This window comes from Pristis pectinata, chromosome 21 (genome assembly GCF_009764475.1).
Source record: "Pristis pectinata isolate sPriPec2 chromosome 21, sPriPec2.1.pri, whole genome shotgun sequence".
Taxonomy (NCBI): domain Eukaryota; kingdom Metazoa; phylum Chordata; class Chondrichthyes; order Rhinopristiformes; family Pristidae; genus Pristis; species Pristis pectinata.
Genome location: NC_067425.1, coordinates 24,543,632 through 24,557,358, shown reverse-complemented (window position 1 = coordinate 24,557,358; position 13,727 = coordinate 24,543,632). Strand labels below are relative to the sequence as shown.

At 41.0% G+C, this 13,727-nt stretch overlaps 1 protein-coding gene across 3 annotated transcripts in view; it reads left to right on the top strand.

Moving 5' to 3' along the window:
• Positions 1 to 7,422, top strand: part of slc5a2 (solute carrier family 5 member 2) — a 36,839-nt gene extending 29,417 nt beyond the window's left edge. For 2 of the 3 annotated variants that reach the window (XM_052035321.1, XM_052035319.1), the window contains 4 exons: positions 295 to 463; positions 2,093 to 2,308; positions 4,533 to 4,671; positions 7,202 to 7,422. In XM_052035321.1, the coding sequence (XP_051891281.1) occupies positions 295 to 463; positions 2,093 to 2,308; positions 4,533 to 4,671; positions 7,202 to 7,422 (745 nt within the window). The remainder of the gene's footprint in view (positions 1 to 294; positions 464 to 2,092; positions 2,309 to 4,532; positions 4,672 to 7,201) is intronic. The other variant, XM_052035320.1, reaches the window with a different exon arrangement.
• The last annotated feature ends 6,305 nt before the right edge of the window (positions 7,423 to 13,727 follow it).

Below are 13,727 nucleotides of genomic sequence, written 5' to 3'. Positions count from 1 at the left end.
GGAAATAAATTTCCCATGTTGCTCACTGTTTGACAGGTTGAGTGAAGTATCTTTTTCTTATCTTCCTGGGTGCACATTGCTACCTTTTGGCAGCAGTGTCAACAAATTCACAAAGTCCTGTGCAGCACAATCTTTCTGTTTTATCTTATCCCCAAATATCATGGCTACAGAATTATTTCAGGAAACAGTGCAAAAGAGGAATCTTAAGGGCATGAATACTTTGCTTTTAAGCTAAATAGAACCTTAATTATAGAAACAGACATGAATTGCAAATCTCTTTGTTCGCTTCCTCAGGGTCTGGATTCTCTGTATTGTCACAATCAGCATTGCTTGGATACCTGTGGTGCAGGCAGCACAAAGTGGACAACTCTTCGACTATATCCAGTCTATCACCAGTTATTTGGCACCACCCATTGGTGCAGTTGTCCTGCTGGGTGTCTTTGTGAAAAGGGTCAATGAGCCAGTAAGCATCTATTCTGATACTAGTTAACAGTGACTGATGGAATGAATTACCCTATTTATCTCTCGTTTGTTCCATTATCATTCCTAAAACAAGTACGACACAGTTAGGTACAATGTGAAGCACCTGCTGTACTTCCCATTGAGACACACATAAGGCAGGTCCACAATGGGTTGGACAAAGATCAAAAGGGTTCAACATCTGAAGGAAAATGTGGTATAGTTTTAATGAATGCGGTTTTGAATTTGGAACATAAACCAAATACCCAGAGTTACAGTCCTCAGATTGAATGGGCCATTGACAGATGTGTCAGCATCGAAAGTAGTACATATTTTTGTGAAAGGTTAATAAAGACTGATGACCAGAAGTTCTGCCCTTTACAACAGAACTGGAACTGATTTAAGCAAGAATGAAAGAAGAATAAGCTACCTGTATGATATATCGTGTGGGAAATTCGATTGAACGTACCCGTAGTCTGAAATATCATCCTTGGCTGATGTCTTTTCCATCATCATTTCTCAGTGGTTGCTCTGAGAAAAGACTGTGAAAGCTTCCTTTCTATAGTTTCAGGCAGGGAAATCATTTTCTCCCCTTCCTTCTATTAGGGAGCCTAAATGTGCAGTTTAAATTGCCATGGATATTTTCATAATATGCCCATATAGTGAAAGTAGAAATGGAGCAGAAGGAAGAGGAAATTAAAGAAGGAGCCAGAATAAGTATACAACAAAGAAGTAGAAACCAAATCTGGGAGATGCTCTTTCAGTGAGAGTGCAGACAATGCAACTCCCCCTTGAATGTACCCATTTGTCTAACTTCTTTGTGGTAGGTTAGTCTCATTGTGCAATCTCCTCATTCCCAGTATCTGCTCCTCCTATGAGACTAGCTTTTGATTGAATAAATGAAACAGTGGCTGACAATACAGGCAGTTGTCAAATAGCTGAGGAACCAGGCTTCTCACTTTTTCATCCTCCTGTGTGTTGCTTGGTTGTGATTCATCTGCAGGGGCATTGGAACCAAGGTTCAATTTGTTCTTGTGTTATCTCAGCTTGGATTTCCTCAATTAATGTTCTTCCTGGATTCCTGTGGATCAAGGAGCAAGAACTACAATCCCCCACATTGCTCAAGTTGTTGTTTTGACTTATTCCTTTGGGTATCCAAAAGATATTTTGATTCACTTGGATAAACAATACTAATTGGCCAGCCTGCCAATAATATTGGCCTTGCTTGAGAGATACCCCACTTTAAAGGATCCTCATATAATTACCTTCTCTGATAGTTGCCCTGCAGATGGAGTGTACATTTCTTCAGTTTTTGTACTGCAGTATAGTCTGGGACTATATGGTTTCCTTCCCCTGGGGCTACATTCAAATTGAGTAATCAAGATGAAATTGCAGTCTTTCCATGCACTTTGATATCTGATTTCCCCCTAAACTGGATAAAAACCCTCTAAGAGGTGATACAGTATTGTGATTAACATCCTCTTACAGCCAGTTCCATGTACATGGGTGTTGTGATGCAAACATTGCTTCCTACTATTGGTTTAAAAAGATAGTTAGTAAATGTAATAGTAATTGTCACAGATGAGCATATTTTCTGCTGGTTGTGATTAGATTCTTGTCCCCTACCCTGCAGGGTGCCTTCTGGGGTTTGATCGGAGGTCTGGCCATGGGGCTATGCCGGATGATAGCTGAGTTTGTCTATGGCACAGGCAGCTGCATCTTCCCATCTTCCTGCCCATTTGTCTTCTGTGGAATCCACTACCTCCATTTTGCCATCATTCTGTTCAGCTGTACCTGTATCCTGGTCCTCATCATCTCCTTCTGCACTCCAAAGATTGAAGAAAAGCATGTGAGTTTTGGACGATTAATAATTGGTTACCAGTCCATAACAAGGAAAGACTAGGAATAAGGAGCATAGTATTGTTCCTTTTCCCCAATGTGTCTGTCTCCCTAACTAGTTTTATCATTCTATTTCTGAGAGAAGCAGGAGTAACCCATGTGTTTCACCAATCAATGAAATTCTGGTCTTTCTTCTACTTTGCTACCTGTTCTCTGCTCTATTCTTCACATTATCTCAGTACCTTAATTCCTTAGTACTTCCAGTGTTAAGATTTTTTTCAGTCTTGAAAACCTATAACAAACGGAGCATATGTGACTCAGAGTGATCGTAGAGGATTCATTTTGTGATTGGATGCCTGTGACTAGTAAAATGTTTCATAGGGATCAGTACTGGCACCCTTGCTTTATTTGTCAGACACGTTCCTGTGATTTGTGTACAAGGACACTCAAATCCCTTTGACTGTCAACATTTACTATTCTCATCAGTTTTTAAATAAATTCTGCATTTTTCCTTGTTTTCCTTCTAAAGTAGATAGATCTTTATTTCCCTTAATTATACTCTCATACTTTCTTACCCACTCAGTCAGTCTATATCCTTTTGGAGTCTCTCTGTTCCCTCCTCACAGTCACCCTTCCCACCAAGTTTTCTACCATCAGGTAACCTGAGTAAAGTGTATCATAGAGACATACAGCACAGAAACAAGCCCTTCAGTCCACCAAGATTACACTGACCATCTAGTATACATTTAAACTAATCCCAGATTAATCCCATGTGATTCTCCCTGCATTCTCATCAGATCCACCAAGATTCTACAACACACCTCCATACTACAGACAATTTACAGCGGCCAACTAATTTACCAATCTGCATGCCTTTATAAGTGGAGCACCCTGAGGAAACCCATGCGATCTCAGGGAAAACATGCAAACTCCACACAGACAGCATTGGAGGTCAGGATTGAACCCAGGTTGTTGGAACTGTGAGGCACTTGCTCTACTAGCTGTGCCACTGTGCCACCCTAATCTATTACACACGGTTCCTTCACCTAAGCCACTGATGGAGACTATAATTATCGATGTTCCTTCAAACCTGCCAACCAGAATATGACCCATTTATTATTAATTTCTGGATTCCATCTGGTAACCAGTTCTCAATTCATATCAATATCCCATGAGTCCTAATTATGTGCATGGCACCTCATCAAAAGTCTTTCCTGAATCAGATATGCTACATCCCCTTCTCTTCATCTGTTGATCTGCGTTTGCCCTCCGTTTAAAAATCTCACTAAAATACACTGATATAAGAAAGGAAGATAAAGAGACTGAGAGAGAAGAATAGGGAAGCAGGAGAGAGGGAATGAACTGAAGGGAGAGGAGAGGAGAGGCATGCTGAGATACCCACAGAAGAGAGTAGACAGAAGGGAGGAGGTAAAGGAGACAGATTGATAGCAGCAGGCGAGAAGCACAAAAAAGGCGAGAGACCAAGAAAAAAATGGGAGGTGATATAATAAAGCAGGTCATAGAGGAAGAGATAATGAAGCAGATGGACAGAGAGAAATGGATATAGAGAAGGAGAGAGTTTGCATAGAGGAAGAGATAAAGAGATAGACTAGCAAAAATGTAGCTTCAAGAAGCTTCAGAGAGAAAAAATGAAAAACGAGACAGCAAAACTCAGGGGCACAAACACATGGAGAGATACAGCTAAAGACATAATGAGAGAAAGACACCTTTGAGGTGTAACAGATGGTAGATGAAGAAATACAATGGATGTGGTGCAAATAGGCCTTCAGAAAGCCATTGATACTGTACTACACAAGATTTTTGGAGGAAATTAAGAGGTATAGATTTAAAGTATGACGGTAAATGAGATTAAAAGTTTGCTGGAAGGAAGGGAACAGATGGCAGGATTTAAACATTAAATGCTTGGAAATACTAACTTCTGTTCTGGGACCACTTTGGTTGTCTGTGCCTGTCAATAATTTGAATATAAAGCAAGGGAGAGTGATCTCCAAGCTTGCAGATGATACTAAATCAGGCAGATTAAATAATTGTGTTTTGAATTGAAAGCTGGGTGAGGTTTACAAGATCTTCAAAGCAGCTTCTGAGAATGATAAGGATATATAAAGATGCCAAGAAATAATGAAAGTGCATAAAATTTGAATGGGATCAGAGTGGGTTGCACTGTCAGAGTTACAGAAGCAAACTAAACTAATTGTAGTTAATTGGATCTCCAGCTTCATCGCCTGGTGTATAGCCTTCGTTACAGCCAAGCTGAAAGGATTGACTTGGACATTATGGAAAAGGCAAAGCCAGATATGAAGACTCAAGAAGAAGTAGAAAACAGCATGGCTGACATGCACCCAGTGACGACAGGTACCAAGGCTGGAAGTTAACAGCTACTGAGATTACAAGGAAACTAGAAACTAAAGCAAAGAAAATTTATGAAAAAATATTAGCAGGTAGAATTTTTAAAAATCCAAAGATGTTTTAAATATACATAAAGAACAAGATGATAATGAAAGAAAGAGAAGGGCTTATTAGGGACCAATAAAGTAACCTGTGTGTGGAGGTGAAGGATGTGGGTAAGATTTTTAATGAATATTTTGCAGTTGTCTTCACTAAAGCTGGGGGGTCCGGGGTGATGCTGATGTAGCAGTTTACATGAACATGTATAAAATATTGAATGAGATAAATATAGTAAAAGAGGAAGTATTAAGAAGGTTAGCATTCTTGAAAATAGGTAAATTGCTCAGTCCATGTGAATTATATTCCAGGATGTTAAAAGAAGCAATGGATGAAATCAGAGAGGCTCTGATCACTGTTTTTCAATCCTCCCTGGCTACAGTAGTGATGCCAGACAATTAGAGGACTGATAACATTGTAGCATGTTTACAGTTTGTTAGCAGTGGATTTCCATGGGACTTAGGACTCAGTTGCTTGATTTTGCAATATATTAGTGAGTTGGATCTAAATGTAGGGGGTTTGATAAAGAATTGTGCACATGACACAAATGTAGTGACATGGTTGATATTAAGGAGGAAAGCTTTATACTCCAGGAAGATATGGATGATCTGGTGAGCAGAAAGACTTAACCCAAAGGAGTATGAGGCAATAGAGGGGAGGAGAAAGAAGGCAAGGGAATGTAAATGGAAGGATATTGAATGGTATGGAGGAACAAAGGGGATTGGAGTGAACATCCACAGATCTTTGAGGCAGCTGGGCTGGTCAATAAGGTGTTGTAAAGGCATATAAGATGTTTTTGTATATTTGCCAAGGCTTAGAATATTAAAGCAGGGAGGTTGTGCTACAACTTTATACAACAGCAGTTAAGAGATAACTTGAGAAATACATATAGCTCTGATCACCACAATACAGGAAAGACGTGATTGCACTTGAGTTGGTACAAGGAGTTTTATGATGAAGTTGCCAGGACGGAAAAACTGAAGTAAAGAGCAAACATTGAATCATCTCAGGTTGTCTTCTTTGGAACAGAGGAGGCTGGTGGGAGGAGAAGTGTATAAGATTATGAGGTATGTGGGGTAGAGTAAGTAGGAAGGTCCATTTCTCTTAGCAAAAACCACCAGGCATTATGAAAATTGGTAAAAGAATCAGAAAGAGGTTGAAGAATTTTTTCACCCAAAGGGTTTTAAATGTCTAGAAGTCACTGTCCGAGAGGATTGTAAAGGGGAAACTCTCGTCACATTTAAAAAGTAGTTAGATGTGCTCTTGAAGAACTGTATGCAGCACTTAGAGTACTGTGTACCGTTCTGGTCTCCACGTTTAAGGCAGGATATGCAGGCATTGGCGGCAGTACGGAGAAGGTTTCACTAGGTTCATTCTGAGATGGAGAGGTTGTCGTATGGAGTGGTTGAGTAGGTTTAGCTCATCTATATACTCATTGGAGTATAGATGAGTGAGAGGTGATCTTACTGAAATACATTAATTCTGAGGGAGATTAACAGGGTGGATGCTGAGAGGACGTTTTCCCTAGTGAGGGTATCTAGAACTAAGGGACATGTTTTCATACAGAGGTGAGGAGGAATTTCTTCTCTCAGAATTTCTTTACCCCAGAGAGCTGTGGAGGTGGAGGCATTGAATATATTCCAGGCAGAGACTGTCAGATTTTTAAACTGCAGTGCAATTATGGGGATAGAGTGGAAAATGGTGTTGAGGGCAAGATTGGATCAGATATAATCGTAATAAGAGTCGAAGGGCCACTTTGACTGCTCCTGTTTCTTGTGTTCTTATGCAAGAACCCTGGCCTGCAGGACTACAGACATAGTATTGAAGCATGAGATTGAGCTGGGTAGCCCTCTCTTTACTTGTATGAACATGAAAGGCTAAATGGGTTCCTTCTCTGTCATAATTTTCTATGTTTCTAGGGGGGATAAAAAAGGGAAAAAGACCAGGGAACTTTATTAAATGTTCAGAGAAATGATAATTATGTACACAACACAAGGAAATTATTTTGATTCATGAGTCCCTGGTGATGCAAGGGATTGGACATAATTTGATTGCACATAGAGCATTGTTTGCGAATGCTGAAGCAAAAATGATTGTGTCCAGTAACAGCTAGTTAGGAAAAGTTAGATGGATGTACAAGGGTCAAATGTGGAGTGAATATATTCAGTTATGCTGGGTACATGGAAATGTTATCTGATGAATGGGACTGATCAGCAACGCGTAGAAATGAAAGGATAGTAAATAGTGTGGATGGAACTTAAATAACCTTGGGGCTTGGATAGAAGCAGCCCTGCTTGAATAAGTCCAATTGTTCTAAAGTTAAACGTGCATGGTATATCATGTGAATATGATGCTCATGCTCTAATTTTGAATATGGGAGGGGCCATCTGAATGAGCTCAGTCTTCTAAATTTCAACAAATCATTATTTATATGTTTCAGTTGCAGAACCAAAGAAGAAAAGAAATGTCTTTATCAGTTGCTGTGCTTGGTTCTGTGGCATTAGCTCCGAGCCTGTGCCAGAGCCAACAGAAGAGGAAAAGGCAGAGGCTATGAGGAAAATGACAGACATAAGTGAGAATACTTTCTGGAGTACTGTGGTTAATATAAATGTCCTTATCATGATGTGTGTTGCTGTCTTTCTGTGGGGCTACTATGCTTAATAAAATATAATTTTCAAACTTCATTCTCTTAATCTCAATTATTTTATCATTGTTGAATAGGTTTGAACAAGCTTTTTTCCCCCAGGGTAACCATCTGGATAGTTTTTTTGGAGAGTGTTGGGGCTAGTGCCTTCAGTCTGCACTTTACAAAAGATGTTAGGCTTGTGCTTTAAACTTGTGGCCAACCTAGATTCATCAGTAGATTCATCAAACGTCTCAAAAAGGTAGCAGTTCAAGAACATCCCCAACATGTTAAAGTAAACCACTGCACGTGCTTTCCTTGATCTGCAGCTGCACACAATATACCTTCACTTGTGGAGGATGAATAAAAACATGGAAGCATACACGTACACAAAGGGAAAACCCAAACATTGAAGGCACGAGAAGAGTCCAGTTACAAATAGGGTTTGGGTCAGAAAAAATAGCAGTAAGACAAATAGGTTCATAGATTAAAAAGTCTAAAAATGTTAAAATATCTAAAAACATTAAAAATCGAATGCTATACATCTAAAGGTGATGTGTCTGAATACTCTATGCATTCAAATTCATAATAAGGTAGAGGAATTAACAGCATAAGTAGATGTAACCAAGTATAATTGCCATTGTGGAGAAATGGCTGTCGGGTGACTATTCAGAAAAGTATTAGGTAATGGTGCTCCCAAAGGTCTAGTGATTTCTGTCACCAGACACACTTTTCTTGACATCAGTTGGTGTTGATGGGATTCTGGGAATCAGCAACTGTGTTGTTGCTGCCCTAGCTGTAGAGGCCAATCTAGGGAGTAAAAAGTAGAATTACTAGTTAATATTTTATATACCACAAGTAGAGATTGAAGATACCCAAATATTAAGGTAAAAGATCAAATATCTAAATCAACTTCTTTGCAATAAAATAAAATATATTTTCAAATCCATCAGACTGGAAATTCTATCATGTAGTACAATATTCCAATCCATCATGCAATGATACAGTGTTAGTGGCAGCAACATTATAAAATTGCAGACTTTGCACAACACTCAAAATTCTATCTGTCACTCTACACATGATGTATCAATTGTGTGGAGTAAGTGGTACGTGCACAGATGATGTTAACTCCAGTGTAACACCCTTCAAACATCCTCCACTGAAATTGTATCATGAGGAAACAGCATAGGACAGCTTCAAGAAATCAACTGTTCACGATGGCCCATGAACAGCACCTGCCCTGTTCAAAGGGAAGGTGAACCATCTCTACTTCTGTTAGTGAGTCATTTGTACTTGAGTTTGGATATTTGACAGAAACCAGAGTTGGAGTCAGAGATGAAGAAGAAACTTTTGGTGAGTGCTAAATTCATTTGCAATTATTATCTCTCCTGAGTGGTTCACTTCCACTGGACATGTTGCATGGCAGACCTGTGTATGCAATACAGGCATGCTGGAACCAGAGCAAGGAGGGCATATCCACGGGCATACATACACATACCTCTGGTTCTCATAGGAACAATCTACCTCACTCTAAAGCTTGTAAAATCAGTGATGACTGAGATCTCTAACCTGCAGGTGGAGCCCCAGCTACCACTCACATCTGCCTAAAGAGGTGAAGGTCACTGTCATCCTGACCCTGTTAGTCTTTGGATCATTCTAGGCAGAAAGCTGGAAATGTTCATCACCTAGGCAGCTAAGCAACAGCTGAGACAATGATAGCCACTTTGACACTGCTTGGCTTTGGGTTTGCCTGGATAAGATACCAAGGTGGCACTCCAATGTTTGGCATCAAGGATCTGTATTGTACTGTAGTTGTCACCTATGCTTGCATGAACAGTGTCTATATTGTTGATGTTTTGGAGGAACTTGACTATAACAGCAGAAAATCTACCAGGCAACAACTCCTGTGTAGAATTGTTACAGTCCAGCATTGAAGGCATCCATTTCTAACCTTGGTAGGGTGTACCTCCATAGAAGAGGCACAAGGTGGTGTTCCTGGGTAGGTGGAAGGCAAAATGATGAAGGCAAAAGAACATGGTGATGGTGGCAGAATGCTGATAGAAGTAGCACATGGGAGACATCTCCATGGACTGAGGCAGAACATACAGTGCAATGAGAGGTCTGAAAACGTCAATGGACTGCATCCAGTATAAATTCAAATCCTGTATGGTTACAGGCTTTGTGGAACCCAAGTGCCTTAATGCCAACATCTACTCCAGCCACATGAGATATTGGGCCCTGGAGAGTGCCCCCTCCCAACTATTCTGATAGGTGATGATTCCTGGCCACAATATCATCTTGTAAGAGACTTGACAGGACATGGCTGCATTGTGTGTCTGTGTCTGTGTTGGTGTGAGAGAGATTTGTCAGTTGGAATTTGTGGCTTTCAGCCCTGACCTAGTGACCTTGACCATATGGCTGAGGTCATGAACTTCCTTACTGTACTGCCCCCATCTCTGGAGACCAGCCCTAGCACCGATGTCTTTGGCCATCTCCTCCCAACTCCATCTCAAAGAGTGATAGAGAAATATAGCACAGAAACAAGTCCTCGCCAACCATCAACCACCCGCTTACACTAACCCTACATTCACCCTTTTTTTTATTCTTCCCACATTCTCATCAACTCCTCCAAAATCTACCACTACACACTAGGGGCAACTTACAGCGACCCACAACTGTCAGCTGTCAACCCGCACATCATTAGGAAGTGAGAGGAAACCAGAGCACCCAACGGAAACCCATGCAGTCACATGGAGAATGTGCAAATTCCACCCTCCCACTTCAGTAATATAGTGTCCTCTAGGCACCTGCAGTGTGAATAACAATGAATCTGATGACGTACCACTGACCCACAAAATATCCTTTTCTAGCAAGTCTCCACAAACATCTATAGAACTTTTCATCAGTGTTTAAGTCACTCTTCATGAGCTGGACCTTTGACATAAACTAGAACAGGGTCAGGTTGCAGAGCTGCATGGTATTGATTTCGTAACAATTGATTAGCATGCAGTAATAGAGAAAATAATGCATTACTTATTTAAAATATTGCCTGAGGATCGCGATAGAAAATGGACTCCAATGGTAAAGGGAGAAACAGGTCCAGGACCCTCTTATACTGCCACTTCAGTGCATATATTTACGGACAACAGAATTCACATAATTAAATATCAACCGAAGAAATTACAATCCACATATGAAAAATACTTCTTAAGTCTGTAGTGTTTGCTGAGCAGTACTTAACAGCTTAGCAAACCACTAAAACCTCACTCCCATCTCATGAAACAAGGCATGTACTTGCAAAGATATTTACAATGAAATTAGTTCATAAATACCTGAAATTTTGACTGATTTACCAGATTTTGGAGAGTATACTAAAAAGACTGCAAAAGGTTCCTTCCTTTAACAAGGAGGAAATCATTTCTTGCAACGGCTGCATTTCTGACTATAATTGCATGACTATATTTTCTGGAAGTTGCATGCAGAAAGTCACTCTCCTACATCTAATCCCTGTCACTCCATTCTGCAAAGGCATAAAATATACTCCAGACTCTGCTCACAAACAATGCTTTCCTTCCACACCTCCATTTCCAATCCTCTTGAGTTCTTCTGGTGCTCTTCCCTACCCAGTCCATGTAAGACAGTACCCTGGTACCATTTTCTTCTGTTCAAGCTGGCACTTTATGCCACCCACCCCAATTCTGTACGTGTATGTTGCAAATGTCCTTCCTTTGACTTAAACACTCCTTCCAGCTTGTTCATTCTTCCTCTGTCCCCTTCCCTCCACCATTCATTATTTCCCCTTCCTTCTTATCTCCCCTTTCACAGCTGATAAGATTTATCCCGGGCTGCTAAGGGAAGCAAGGTTAAAGACAGCTGGAGCACTGATGGAGATCTTTAAATCTTCATTGGCCGCTGGTGAGTTGCCAGAAACCTGGAGGACAACACATGTGGTTCCTTTATTCAACAAGGGCAGCAGGGATAAGTCATGTCATTGCAGGCCAGTGGGTCTTATGTCACCAGTAGAGAAGTTATTGGAAAAAAAATCTGAGGTACAGGATCAATCTACACTTGAAAAGGTGAGAATTGATCAGAAATAGTCAACAGGGCTTTGTTAGTGGGAGATCCTGTCTGACCAATTTGATTGAGATTTTCAAAGATGTAACAAAGTATATAGACAAGGGCAGTGTAGTTGATGTAGTGTACATAGACTTTAGTAAGGCATTTGACAAGGTTCCACATGGAAGACTGGTCCAAAAGGTTACAGTCCATGGGATTGAAGGCAAATTGGCAAAACGGATCTAAAATTGGCTTGGTAATAGGAGGCAGAGAGCGATGGTGGGAGGTTGCTTTTGTGATTGGAAACCTGTGCCCAGTGGTGTACCACAGGAGTGGTACTGGGACCCTTCCTGTTTGTTATATAAATAACCTAGATGTTAATGTAGAAGGTACCATTAGTAATTGTGCAGACGGCACAAAGGTAGTGGCATTGTGGATAGTGAGGATAGCGTCAGGCTACAGAAAGAGATTGATCAGTTGGTAAATTGGGCAGAAGCAAGGGCAGATAGAATTTAATCCATCATTGGAACAAATCTCCCCACCATCGAGGACATCTTCAAGAGCCAGTGCCTCAAAAAGGTGGCATCCATCACTAAGGACCCTCTCCAGTGGCCAATGAAGATTTAAATATCTCTGTCAGTGTGCCAGCAGTCTTTAATCTTGCTTCCCATAGCAGCCTAGGATAAATCTTATCAGCTGTGAAAGGGACATACCCTCTTCTTGTTCCTACCATCAGGGAGGAGGTACAGCAGCCTGAAGACCCACACTCAATGTTTTAGGAACAGCTTCTTCCTCTCTGCCATCAGATTTCTGAATGGTCCATGAACCTATGAACACTAACTCATTATTCCTTTTTTTTTGCACTATTTATTTATTTTGTAATTCAAATAATTTTATGTCTTTGCACTGTACTGCTGCCGCAAAACAACACATTTCACAATATATAAGTCAGTGATAATAAACATGATTCTGATTCTGAAGTGAGAAAAGGGTAGAAGATACACAATGAATGGTCAGGCCCTAGGGAGTACTGAGGAACAGTGGGACTTTGCTGTACAAGTACAAACGTTCCTGAAGGTGGCACCACAGGTAGATGGGTGGTAAAGGATGCTTGTGGGGAAAAAAAACAAACTGCTGGAAGAACTCAGTGGGTCAGGCAGCATCTGTGGAGGCAAAGGGATAGTCAATGTTTCAGGTCAAGACCTTGCATCGGGACTTACCCCTTTGTCCAAGTTCCATGTTTGCAGTCCCGTATCTCCGAGGGACATGGGATGCTAGCCTTCATCAGCTGGGGCATAGAAGTTATTGTACAACTTTATAAAACATTGGTGAAATCACATCTGGAATATTCTGTGCAGTTTTGGTCATCTCAATATAGAAAGGACAGGATTAGTCCGGAGAAGATGCAGAGGAAATTTACCAGGCTGTTGCCTGGAATGGAGGGTCCCAGTTATGAGAGGAGAGTAGATAGGCTTGGTTTGTTTTCCTTGGAGAGGAGAAGGCTGAGGGGGAATGTGAAAGAGGTGTATAAAATCATGAAGGGCGTCGATAGGGTATATAGTAGTAAACAGTTCCCTGTGAGAATTCAGCGAGAGCGAATTTTATTATGTATCTCAGTTATTTGTGAATTCTGTAAGGGTGAATTTCCATTACCCAAACAGTCGAAATGTGGGGGTCAGTTGTATAGGTGGGTATGACGGTCGGCATGGACAGGGTGGGCTGAAGGGTCTGTTTCTGTGCTCTATGTCTCTATGACACAGCCATCATTTCTTTGATCCTTCCCCCAGTCACTTTTTCCATTTACCAGCTCTCCATTTCCCCTCCCTACACAGGATGCCAAGGCAGCAATCAATGGAAGTGCAAATTGGAGCAGTAGCCTTCTAGGGCATCAGTCACTTACCAGGAGGGAGCATATGAGATAGATATGCAGAGAAGACCATGATGTGTTGATTTTGACCTATTGGTTGGGTAAGCAAAATACTGACAAATGTCACATACATCTACATTGACCTTTGTTGACCTTTCACCTCCTCACCAGCTGCCAAGGCCTTCCTGGGAGTGCAGGCAGCTACTTACACTGGGGGAGAGCTTGAACTATGCCAGTGAACCAGGATGCAGCCTCTCAGCAGAAATCTATGTCCAGCGCCACACTGGATGGAAAGCATGATTGAAGGAAAGTGGGCTGGTGATCTGTCACAACATACTACCCAGTGATATCAAAGACAACATTCTGTTGAACTGGTTAGAACCATAGAACAATACAGCACAATACAGGCCCTTCAGCCCA